The sequence below is a fragment of the Haemorhous mexicanus genome, chromosome 19 (genome assembly GCF_027477595.1).
Source record: "Haemorhous mexicanus isolate bHaeMex1 chromosome 19, bHaeMex1.pri, whole genome shotgun sequence".
Classification (NCBI taxonomy): domain Eukaryota; kingdom Metazoa; phylum Chordata; class Aves; order Passeriformes; family Fringillidae; genus Haemorhous; species Haemorhous mexicanus.
Genome location: NC_082359.1, coordinates 2,082,178 through 2,094,929, shown reverse-complemented (window position 1 = coordinate 2,094,929; position 12,752 = coordinate 2,082,178). Strand labels below are relative to the sequence as shown.

The window sequence follows — 12,752 nt, the reverse complement described above, 5'->3', positions numbered from 1 at the left end:
CATGGGAGCTCAGGCTGCTGCTGGCCAGAGGGAACAGTTACTGCTTGAATTAAATACAGCCATTTCCCAATTTCACCTGGATCTGCCTTTCTTTTACTCAAAACCACGATTTTGAAAAGTAACACTCACGAAATGGTTTTGGTGGACCTGTACAATCTCCCTTTCCATCTGAAATTCCTGCTGAAGCACTGCTGATTGATTTGATTCCTGAGCTGTGCTTTGCTCTGGCAAGAGGCCTCCTCTCCCAGCAGGGAGCGTGTGCTGATCCTGCTTTGCCTTGCTGGGAGCTGGGCTGGAGAGGAGCCTTGGGAAAGCAAACATATGGCAAACCCAGAAAGGTGTGGATCCAAACGTGTCCCAGGCTCTCCTGAAGGCCAGGAGCTCTCTCCCAAGGCAGTGGGACAGGAGGGGCCAGGCCTGGCCTCCAGAACACCCCCCTGGAGCTGGGATGAGTCCGAAGCGCTCCCACTGAGCCCAGCTGTCCGGGCAGGACGGGCTGGGCCAGCTCTGTGCTACAGCAGCACGTGGCATTGGCAAAACATTGTTCCTTTTCTTCCTTAAGGCACACCTGAGCAGCTGAGTGTGCCTCTGCTTCTCCCAGGGGTGGGCCAGCATGGGAGAGGCATTTTCACCTGCCTGGAAGCTGGGTGCTTCCTCATGGGGTAAGCAGGGCTCGCTCGGATCCCGGCTTCCAGGAGCAGCTTTGCTTGCTGGGAGAACACACACAGGAGAGTGGGGAGAGCTCCAGGAGTGAGCCCTTCCAAACACCTCATCCTGTCCCAGGCTGGAGCCAGAGCTCCTCTCTGCTGGAGGAATCCTTGCCCCTCATGCTGTGGCTGTTGCACACAGAGCGTTCTCCAGCGTGTTCTCCTCCCTGTCAGATGGATGCTGCTCTGCTGGAGCTCTGGCCTGCTCTGCTGCCTTGTCTCTCAGTCCCTGAAATGTGTTATTTGTAAAATCAGATGATGCAATCTCTGCTGGAGAAGGGGAGAGGAAGGACTTGCAGCACCATTAGGATCGTAGCAGGGGTATGGAATGAAGTGCAGTTAATGTGTTGGAACAAGTGTGTTTTGGCTTTTTTTGGGATTAATGTGTACCTGATGGGTTTGTTCCTGATGGCCATCAGCTGGGAGGATCTTGCTCTGGCTTCTTCTCAAACCTGAGATCAGTGTTTCTGCTTTCCTTCTGTTTTCTGCTTTTTTGTTTATTTATATACTTTGCTTTATCTCTTAATCTTGACAAATAAGGATCAAACCCCTCACTCCTTTGTGATATGAGCTGGGTTTAAAACTTCACACCATCAGCTCTGACTGGTATTGTGGCCTTGTGGCAATCCTAAGGTCTTTGTCTGTAGTTCTGCTTCTGGCTGAGTCTTCAGTTTATTTCTCTTCAAAAAGCTTTGTCTGGGTGGTCAGTAATGTCCAAAAATCAAATGTACCTAAAAACTGGCCACAGTCAGTTGCATTTTTGAAGTAAAGCAGATCCTGGTTGGTAGGTGCTTGCTTTGAATGTTGCTGATTAAGTCAAGGTATGAACCTGTAATTCCCTGTCTTTTTTGAATTGCCACACATAAAATCTCCTCTGGAATCTTTGCAGGAGTAATCCTGTCCTTGATCCTGGTAATGATATCACCCCTGGTCCACGGTGGATGTGGGCATGTCCCAGGGCTGGGATGGGTTGGCAGGGTGTCCAAAATGGGTGTGTCGTGCCTCATGGCATTGCTGATGATTTTGGGAGGCACAGAGAGAGGAGCTTTCTCCAAATTTCACTTTTATTTTATATCATAACTCATAGAATCATGGAATGGTTGGGGAGGGACCTTAAAGTCCATCCAGTGCCACCCCTGCCATGGGCAGGGACACCTCCCACTGTCCCACCTCCCACTTGGCTGCTCCCAGCCCCAGTGTCCAGCCTGGCCTTGGGCACTGCCAGGGATCCAGGGGCAGCCACAGCTGCTCTGGGCACCCTGGGCCAGGGCCTGCCCACCCTGCCAGGGAACAATTCCTAATTCCCAATATCCCATCCATCCCTGCCCTCTGCCAGTGGGAGCCATTCCCTGGGTCCTGTCCCTCCATCCCTTGTCCCCAGTCCCTCTCCAGCTCTCCTGGAGCCCCTTCAGGCCCTGCAAGGGGCTCTGAGCTCTCCCTGGAGCCTTCTCCTCTCCAGGTGAGCACCCCCAGCTCTCCCAGCCTGGCTCCAGTCCCTGGAGCATCTCCAGTGCCTCCTCTGGTCTCACTCCAGCAGCTCCAGGTCCCTCCTGTGCTGAGACCCCAGAGCCCTCTTTAGGTCCTAAAACCTGCAGAGGCTCAGAGGGGTCCTGTGTGGTGGGAGAAATCTGCCTGAAGAAGATCTTTGATCACAGAAGTCAGGGTGAAAATTCAGTGCTGAGGAGGATGTGCCTCACTGGTTTTCCAGCTGTGGAGCAGCAGTGGCACTGCTGCTGTCCCAGATGTGTTTCCATAACCCCAAATCCTTGTGCTGTCAGAACCTGTCACTGTTGAGACAGTCACAACCCAGAGAAGAGCACCATGCATTTCAGAAGGCTTCTCTCTGCTCATTCTAACAGCATGCTGTCTGTTAGACCTTCTCAGAAAGTTTTATTTATTCATTGGCCACAACAAATCCACACAGTGCTCACTGGCACTGAGTGCTCTCCACTGCTGTTTCCAGCCATGTCCAACTGCAGGATCCCCTGGTTTATCTTTTCTTCTTTTCAGTTTCCATGTCAACAGCCTTGATAGAATTCCTTTAAGGGCCTCTTAGCACCTCTTCTCCAAGTGACTCTGCCTGGCTCTCCCAGCAGCCATCAGCCCCTTCCAGGAGAGCCCAGGGCTGCATGTCCAGAGCTGCCTTTATGAGTCAAGGGGTTGAGCTAGGAATGCAACTAAGATAGTGAAAAACAGATTTATTTTAATTAAGAGCTTAAATGAATTTCTAAGTTAGAAATGTAGATAGAAAAGATCATATAGAGCTTAACAAGGAGATTAATTGAATAACTGAAACGAGGTTGGGAGTAACAGGTGATATATGGAGTATTGTAAGAGTGCAGAAACCATAAATACCACTGGCTTCTGAGAATGGGAGGAGGTTTGGATTGTGACCAGCAGGCCAAGGAGCCCTGCCAGCTTGACACAGGTGAAGAGTTTAGCATGAGGAAGAGGTTTTACTTCCTCTTCAGGAGCCCACTGACCAAATGAAAGAGGACAATTGCACAGCCATAATGGACATTCAGCTAATTATAGTAAGAGGTGAGTGTGGATGTGACAGCCTGGTGACAGAGAAGCTAGATAAGTTTTCCCAGGATCAGCCTGGGAAGCTTTAGGGAGCTGGAGATAAACAATGATAGCCAGATATTAAAACAACCTGCAGGTGGTGTTTTTCTAATAATCAATTTTTCTGTTTTCCTCATAAGATTGTTTACAAGTGGGTGTCTTGTTAATTAGCCAGTGATGTGAAATGTATTGATTAAATGACCAGTCAGATCCACCTGTAGCAAACTAAGTTATAAAAGAAGAGAGGATGAAATAAACAAGGCTTTTTGCCACTTTGCCATCTGATCCTACTGCTGTCATCTCTGACTCAGTGGTGACAGGCAGGAGCTAATGTTTATGTAAAAAACATCGTAGAAACTGTCCTGGAAACCATCTGAATATGTGAAACCTCTTGGATAAATAGAGAGCAGGAGTTTGTGACTCTTTGCACATGGCTTTGGGAGGTTACTCCCCATGTGTCCAGCACTGTAATAAATATTCCCAGAATTCCCAGAATGACCAGGTTGGAAGAGACCTTCAAGATCATCAAGTCCAACCCAGCCATAACACCCCAACTAAACCTTGGCACCCAGTGCCACACCCAGGCTTTGTCAAACACACCCAGGGATGGGGACTCCACCACCTCCCTGGGCAGCCATGCCAGAACTTTATCACTCTTTCCATAAAAAACTTTTTCTGAATATCCAGCCTGAATTTCCCTTGGTGCAGCTTGAGGCTGTGTCCTCTGGTTCTGTCAGTGCTGCCTGGAGAAAGAGCCCAGCCCCAGCTGAGCACAGGCACCTGTCAGGGGGTTAGAGAGAGTGATGAGGGCAGCCCTGAGCGTCCTTTTCTCCAGGCTGAGCACCCCCAGCTCCCTCAGGGGTTCCTCACAGGGTTTGTGTTCCCAGCCCCTCTCCAGCCTCGTTGCCTCCTCTGGACACACTGGAGTCTTCCAAACTGAGGGGCCAGAACTGGGCACAGCACTCCAGGTGTGCCCTCACCAGTGCTGAGTACAGGGGAAGAATGACCTCCTCCCTAGTCCTGCTGGCCACACCATTCCTGATCCAGGCCAGGAGCCATTGGCCCTCTTGGCCACCAGGGCACACTGCTGGCTCATGTCCAGCTGGCTGTCACCAGCACTCCCAGGTCCCTTTGTGCCTGGGCACTGTCCCCAGCCCACAGCATTGCAGGGGGTTATTGTGGCCAAAATGCAGGACTGGGCACTTGGACTTGTTAAACTTCATCTTACTGGGCTCTGCCCATCCCTCCAACCATTCCAGGTCTCCCTGCAGAGCCCTCCTACCTTCCAACAGATGGACACACACTCCCAGCTCAGTGTCATCTGCAGATTACTAATGAAAGACTTGATCCCCTCATCCATGTGGTCAATAAAAATATTGAACAGAATTGGTCCCAGCACAGAGCCTTGAGGGACACCACTGTCACCATGATATTTTATTGTCTGAAAAATCCTCTTTGCCCAGGATTTTCTCCTGGGAAGCTGAGAAGCCTCAGAGAGGAATGAAAATAATAATTATCTGATTGCTGCTCCTGTGTTTGCTGCTTTGGAGTGTGACTTACACATTGCTTACCAACAGGCTGTAGGCGAGACTGGGGGTAGCACGGTCGGGACGGACGGAGACGAGAGATCTCTGAAGCCAGGTCGTGGAACTTGGGGTTTATTGCAAAGGGTGTGGGTGCAGGGGTACAGGTACCCTGTATGGGTACAGGGCCCTGCTGGGAGCTGCCAGCTGCAGCTTGGAGCAGGCCCGAGAGAAGAGAGAGGATGAGAGGGTAATAACGTAAAAAGGCAAGAGCTAAGAGCATAGAAAAGTAAGTAAGAGCAAGAGAGCAAGAGTAAAAGCAAGAGTATGAGAGCAAGATCAAAAGCAAGAGTATGAGTACAAAGTTCCTGTTGCAATACAATATATCATCTTCTGTGTTGAATAATCTGATTCTCACTAACCAATCTAGTACAGCATACAAATCCTATAGCATTTACATACAGCCTATAAGAATCACTACATTACCATATTGTGCTACATTTTAAACTCTAAAAACTACTCTTCAGACCCATTCTGCCAAGCTGGCAGGGTCTGCTCTGACCCTTGGACCTGCCTGCTTGCAGAGGGAATTGTTTCATCAAAAGGGGATTACCTTCAGCCGGCCACACCATTGTTTTCCTGTTGTTCAGTAACTAAGGGATGTCAAAGCTTGCTTTCATTTCAATCTCGCTTACAGTTTCCATATTCTCAAAATCTTTTGCCAGGCAATCATATTTGTAAGGCTTTCCTGTTTCATCGTCCCCAACACCAGGTGGATGTTTGATCGGTTCCACGTGGAGGGTTTGGAATTAATGCCGTGGCGTGTGCCCGCTTTGTGCCCGTTGCAGGGTGAGGGTGTTCGACCTGCGGCGGGGCGAGGCCGTGTGCTGCCTGCAGGGGCACCAGCTGGGCGTGTGCGCCGTGCGGATGGACGAGTGCAGGGTGGTCAGCGGAGGGGAGGAGGGGCTGCTCTGCCTCTGGGACCAGCGCATGGCCACCAAGCTCTGGGAGATGCACGCCAGGTGAGCCGGGGCTGGGAGGAGCATGTGGCACTGAGAGAGTTCTGGGGGAGTTCTCTGTGGTTTGGGCGTGGGTTGTCTCCTCCCTGTGTGTTTCTGAGGGGCTCTTGAGCTGTTGGTGCCTGGCCTAGAACAGAGACCAGACAGAGCTAAAGCAGGGATTTATTCCAAGGATCTCCTCCATGGATCCACCTTGGGCGGCACCAGAGCCCAACCAGGGCTGCACCCAAGATGAACCAAAATGGTCACAAAATCCCTGACCTCTCACAGGGTCTCTCCCTGGGATCAGCTCTGCTCCATTTGCACCTTGCAGTTCATTGTCCCAGCCCAGCTTTGGCCCAGTCAGTCCCACCCTGCTTGTTTTTCTCTCTCCAGCCCACGGGGTTTGTGCTCCTGGGCTGAGATTTGGATCATTTGTCCTTGGTGCCCAGCTGGAGCAGGAATTGTTTTGTCTCCCTGCTCTGTGCACAGAGCTCACCATCCCATAATGTGAAAACTCAGAACTACACACCAAATCAGCACAGAGTCTGAAAAATATAAAAGCTAAAACCTGAGGCATCACTGTCATGGCCTTATTACTCATTAGCTGAGTGTTCCAGTTGCTGTTGGGGAGCAGGGAAGTTGTTCCCCCTGGATTTTCCATGAAGTTCAGTCAGTGGCTTCTCCCTGCCCCATCCCCAAGCTCTAGGTGTGGAACCTTGAGTGTGACATGCTGGACTGGCTGTTTGGAGAGGAGCTGGTTCTGGCTGTCCCCATCCAGTGCATCCATCACAATCCCTTCTGTTCACCTCATCCACACATTCCCGTAATGGTGAGGATCAAAGCATTTAAACTCATTTAAATATTGAAATATCAGTTTGTACTGAGCACAGGGAGCACAGTACTGAAAGTACAAGCAGAGATCAGCATCCTGGAGCTGACACTTTGTACAGCTAAGTGAAATTTCCTGATCAAAGCACAGTTCCCAGGCTTTGTCTGGATAAAGACTTGAGGGTTTAGCTGAGTGATATCCATAAAACGAACGGATAAATCCTGATTTCGTTTTTTTCTTTATTAGTTTTAATGCATCTTGCCCAAAGAGGAGCTAGATGAGGTATTTACAGCCAGGGAAGTTCAAGCTGGAGATGGCATTGATTAATAGCAGGTATCACTTTGTGTGTTGACCCTGGGGATGATAAAGCCTGTTGTGATGTGGCTGATGCATTAAGGACAATATTCCATTGATTGTCTCCTTGGCAGGTTCATTAGTGCTGCCCCAGGAGCAGGGCAGGGCAGGGCTGAGCTCAGGGATGTGCTCCAAGGGAAACCATTAGATTAAGCAGGTAGAAAACAGTGTTTAATCTATAGAGCAATCAGAAGGGATCACTTCAATCAAAAGGCTTTCCTAGGTAAGGAGAGTGCTGTTATCCTTGCCAGGAATGGAACACAGGAGCAGGAGCTGAGGGAGGTGACAGGAGACACATTTGGGGTGTGGAGATGAGCCATGCTCAGCTGAGGAGAGCAGTGACTCCTGCTTGAACACAAAGTGCTGGTCCTGGGTTTGGGCTCATTTATTCACCAGTGGGAGGGAAGGAGTGAGGACCTGACTTGAGTGTCCAGAGGAGGGACATGGGAATGGGGAAGGGTCTGGAGGAGCAGCTGAGGGCACTGGGATTGTTCAGCTGGAGCAGAGGAGCCTGAGCTCAGAGCTCACCAGGGGCTGCAGCTCCTCCTGAGGCACAGCTCCCATCTCTTACAGGGACTGGAACAGGGACAGCTCCCATCTCTGACAGGGACAGGGACAGGGACAGCTCCCATCTCTGACAGGGACAGGAACAGGGACAGCTCCCATCTCTGCTCTGGGACAGGAACAGGGACAGCTCCCATCTCTGCTCTGGGACAGGGACAGGGACAGCTCCCATCTCTGCTCTGGGACAGGGACAGGGACAGCTCCCATCTCTGACAGGGACAGGAACAGGGACAGCTCCCATCTCTGCTCTGGGACAGGGACAGCTCCCATCTCTGCTCTGGGACAGGAACAGGGACAGCTCCCATCTCTGACAGGGACTGGAACAGGGACAGCTCCCATCTCTTACAGGGACAGGGACAGCTCCCATCTCTTACAGGAACAGGGACAGCTCCCATCTCTGACAGGGACAGGGACAGGGACAGCTCCCATCTCTGCTCTGGGACAGGAACAGGGACAGCTCCCATCTCTGACAGGGACTGGAACAGGGACAGCTCCCATCTCTGACAGGGACAGGAACAGGGACAGCTCCCATCTCTTACAGGAACAGGAACAGGGACAGCTCCCATCTCTGACAGGGACAGGGACAGGGACAGCTCCCATCTCTGCTCTGGGACAGGGACAGGGACAGCTCCCATCTCTGACAGGGACAGGAACAGGGACAGCTCCCATCTCTGCTCTGGGACAGGGACAGGGACAGCTCCCATCTCTGACAGGGACAGGAACAGGGACAGCTCCCATCTCTGCTCTGGGACAGGAACAGGGACAGCTCCCATCTCTGACAGGGACAGGAACAGGGACAGCTCCCATCTCTGACAGGGACAGGGACAGGGACAGCTCCCATCTCTGCTCTGGGACAGGGACAGGGACAGCTCCCATCTCTGACAGGGACTGGAACAGGGACAGCTCCCATCTCTTACAGGGACAGGGAACAGGGACAGCTCCCATCTCTGCTCTGGGACAGGAACAGGGACAGCTCCCATCTCTGACAGGGACAGGAACAGGGACAGCTCCCATCTCTGACAGGGACAGGGACAGGGACAGCTCCCATCTCTGCTCTGGGACAGGAACAGGGACAGCTCCCATCTCTTACAGGGAAAGGAACAGGGACAGCTCCCATCTCTGCTCTGGGACAGGGACAGGGACAGCTCCCATCTCTGACAGGGACAGGAACAGGGACAGCTCCCATCTCTGCTCTGGGACAGGAACAGGGACAGCTCCCATCTCTGACAGGGACAGGAACAGGGACAGCTCCCATCTCTGACAGGGACAGGGACAGGGACAGCTCCCATCTCTATTCTGGGACAGGAACAGGGACAGCTCCCATCTCTGACAGGGACTGGAACAGGGACAGCTCCCATCTCTTACAGGGACAGGGAACAGGGACAGCTCCCATCTCTGCTCTGGGACAGGGACAGGGACAGGGACAGCTCCCATCTCTGACAGGGACAGGAACAGGGACAGCTCCCATCTCTGACAGGGACAGGGACAGGGACAGCTCCCATCTCTGCTCTGGGACAGGGACAGCTCCCATCTCTGACAGGGACTGGAACAGGGACAGCTCCCATCTCTTACAGGGACAGGGAACAGGGACAGCTCCCATCTCTGCTCTGGGACAGGGACAGGGACAGCTCCCATCTCTGACAGGGACAGGAACAGGGACAGCTCCCATCTCTGCTCTGGGACAGGGACAGGGACAGCTCCCATCTCTGACAGGGACTGGAACAGGGACAGCTCCCATCTCTGCACTGGGACAGGAACAGGGACAGCTCCCATCTCTGCTCTGGGACAGGAACAGGGACAGCTCCCATCTCTGACAGGGACTGGAACAGGGACAGCTCCCATCTCTGCTCTGGGACAGGGACAGGAGCCAGGGCATGGCTGGAGCAGGGCCAGGGCAGGTCAGGCTGGGATCAGGGAAAGGTTCTTCCCCCAGAGGGTGCTGGCACTGCCCAGGCTCCCCAGGGAATGGGCACGGCCCCGAGGCTGCCAGAGCTCCAGGAGCCTTTGGCCAGCACTGCAGGGATGCCCAGGGTGGGGTTGTTGGGGGGTCTGGGCAGGGACAGGGGCTGGATCAGTGATCCCTGGGGGTCCCTCCCCGCTCCATGGCTCTCAGATTGTGCCTTACCGTGCATTTCTAAACCAACTCAGTGCAGGGTGTGGGGGTGTCCTTCCCCTTTTTTTGGGAAGTTTCCTGCCCTTCCCAGGAATGCTGCAGTCCTTAGGGCAGCCAGCCCAGCCTCCATCCATCCATCCATCCATCCATCCATCCATCCATCCATCCATCCATCCATCCATCCATCCATCCATCCATCCATCCATCCATCCATCCATCCATCCATCCATCCATCCATCCATCCATCCATCCATCCATCCCTCCCTCCCAGGCGCTGCTCTGCATTCCTGGCCTCCTCGTGTGTTCTGGGAAGAGCCCACTAGATGGGGATAGAAGATGCGGGATGTGCTCCAGGCTGGCGGAGCCGGGAGTGCAGGTTCCCCGCCCCTGGCCGCGGGGAGGGCGCTGATTTCCGTCGCTCCGGGTTTATTCCAGCGCCGGTCCTTGCCCAGCGCTCGGGTTTGGGAGCCCAGCGCAGGTGCCGCTCACGCCGAGCTCTGGGTTGTGTTGCAGACATCCAGTGCGCCACGTGTGGTTCGATTCCCAGCGCCTGATCACTGCCAACATCCCCGAGGAGAAGAACCCCCGAGGCTCCAGCATCACCGAGGACGACCCCAGCTTGCACCGAAAGTGAGAAGCCAGCCCTCAGCAATGTGCTTTGTTCTTAAATAGCACCCTGAGCACCTGAGTCATCACCCAGAGCGCTTGCAGAGAGGGTATAGCAGCAAAAGAATAAAACTAAAAAAAGTTTAAGGGTAACGTTTATAAAACAAGCAATGAATTGGCTCTTGATTTGCTTGAGCACAAAAAAAAAGCTTTTTTTTCCTCAGCAGGGGAACATAAAGTCCATAGAAGCCAGGCAGGGAATGCTGCCCTCTCCATGCTCGAAGTGTTAGTAATGCTGTCTCCTCCTAAAGGAAAACTACTGGCATTTGAGCTGCGGGTTTTGGTATTTGCATCTCAAATGGCTGTTAGTGCTAATTGAACTATCAAATACCAATGTGTTTATCTTCCCCCGTGCTGGAGAGCCCGGAGATGTTTCAGCAGATGACAGTCACGTCTCTGCGGGGCTGGGGGAATGATTCACCAGCCTGGGAGGGTTCCTGGGAGGAGGCAGGAGGGAGCTTTCCTTGTTCAAAGGGCTCAGCACAGGGGATGGGGGTTTTATCCAGCTCCTGCAGCATCTCCTCTTTCCATTCCCGTGGTTTGTAAAGTGGTTCCTGCCTCTCTTTGCTTTCCCACTGGGGTGAGATGCCGTGTCCTGGTTGTTTTGCATACAGGTACCGAGGGGTGATTTATTCCTACGATTTCTCCGTGGACCAGCTGGCCGTGGACAGCGTCCTCCCCATCTGCCGCTCCTCCTACGATGAGGTGTCAGGTTACAGCTACAACATCGGCCTGGCAGTGCCCTACGACAGCATCTAGAGCCCTCCTCGGCTCTGGGCCAGCCAGGGCAAGGCAAAATCCCTGTGGGACGAGCACCCTAGAGCTGGTGTGGGCTGCAGAAAGCCCTGGGATGTGAACCCAAGCAGGGCAGGGCTGCCCTGAGCACCCTGCTGCAATGTGTCACTCTGGACATGTGCTGAGGTCCAGCCTGGGGGAGTGGAGAGGCTCAGGAGGGAAAGGAGCACTGCAGGGTGAGCAGAAATATTCCTGCTGCTTGTGGGAAAGATGCAGGGCCCATCCTGCTCAGGAAGCCAGAGTGGGACACTGAAGGGGTGGCAGCTCTCTGAGGAGTTCTTTCCTACCCCAAGAAGGAAAAAAATCACCAAGGACTTGGAAAAAGCATGTGCTGAGCCACATGTTTGAAATGTCTGTCCTGGTATTGAGCTGCTGCTTCTTGTTTTCCTTGGAGTGCATTGGGATGTGCCTGGGAACACCAGGCACCAAAGGTTCCAGTGGCTGGGGGAGGGATTGGGATGGAGAGAGGGAGGGAAAGGTTCCCTGGGCCAGGCTGGATGCTTGGGAACTCAGCAGGGCACACACACATCAAAGTTATTTTAGAAGAAATTATTTTTTTAATTCTTTAAACTCCTGGATCAGATGTTTTCTAATTGTATGTGTACAGCTGTCTGTGGAATTTTGTTCCTGAGCCTTTTAGGGTGAGCTGACCCCTGTTCACTTGGACAAAGGGCTGGCTCAGCTTGGCAGGTGTGCTCTTGGCTGGATCACGTCCTTCCACAGCACCTGGAGCATTTTCAGGGCTGTCCTTGCTTCCTAGCTGGGAATTGATCATGGAACAGAGGGGATCAGTGGCTCCAGTGCCCTCCCTGGGTGCTGAGCCCCAAAGCTGTGGGGGAGCAGCAGGTGGGGGGCAGGAGGTGCTGTTCAGGTGGAAATGAGGAGTGAGGCTTTACCTTGAGCCCAGGTAGCACTGACAGACAGGTAAAACCAGTTTGGGGAACAAGAGCTCCAGTCCTGCGTGGATCTTTTTACTGATTTGAAATGATTTTATTGTGATTTGCCCTTGTAAACTTACTGATGCAAACCAGAGCTGTGTCAGTTCTGTTTAAATTGAGGTTAAGTTGTAACTTGCACCTTTTTTCCTGGGTTGATGGAATCAGTGTGAGGTGAGGGAGGGGTGGAGGAATGTGCCCAGACCTGCAGGAGAGGGGCTGGGCTGGCACTTCCCCCTGGGCAGGCTCTGAGCCCTGTGGACAGCTGGAATTCACTGCTTTTCCTCCTTGGGCTTGGGGTGCTTTCCCTTGACCCCTTGGCCAAAATATCACCGTTTAGGTTTTGAGTTACCTTTTTCCATGTGATAGATACACAAAAAGTGCAAGGGGCAAAGCCATTCTGTCTGACCAATAAATTTAATCTTTCCTAAAGCTTTGGTCTTCTTTTACTTTTTATTTCTTTACCCTTCTGGGAAGCCAGCTCCCTCCCTCCATTCCTGGAAGAGCAGGAGGTGTCATGGATGCACACTTTGGACAAGAGTTCAGCTGAAACCTGACAAATCAGTCATGGTTTCTGTAGCAGGATGACTTTTGGGGGTTGCCCCAGCCCTGCGATGTGCTGAGCAGGGAGAGCTCCCAGCTCATTGTTCTCCCTTCCCCTTATCTCTCCTCCTTATCTGGGAGCAGCTTTGTTCTCCTC

The 12,752-nt window shown here is 52.7% G+C and overlaps 1 protein-coding gene across 2 annotated transcripts in view; it reads left to right on the top strand.

Moving 5' to 3' along the window:
• The window catches only part of FBXW8 (F-box and WD repeat domain containing 8), a 58,943-nt gene extending 46,459 nt beyond the window's left edge, over positions 1-12,484 (top strand). For both annotated transcript variants that reach the window (XM_059863175.1, XM_059863174.1), the window contains 3 exons: positions 5,644-5,817; positions 10,170-10,286; positions 10,937-12,484. In XM_059863175.1, the coding sequence (XP_059719158.1) occupies positions 5,644-5,817; positions 10,170-10,286; positions 10,937-11,081 (436 nt within the window). In that variant the 3' untranslated portion in view covers positions 11,082-12,484. The remainder of the gene's footprint in view (positions 1-5,643; positions 5,818-10,169; positions 10,287-10,936) is intronic.
• The last annotated feature ends 268 nt before the right edge of the window (positions 12,485-12,752 follow it).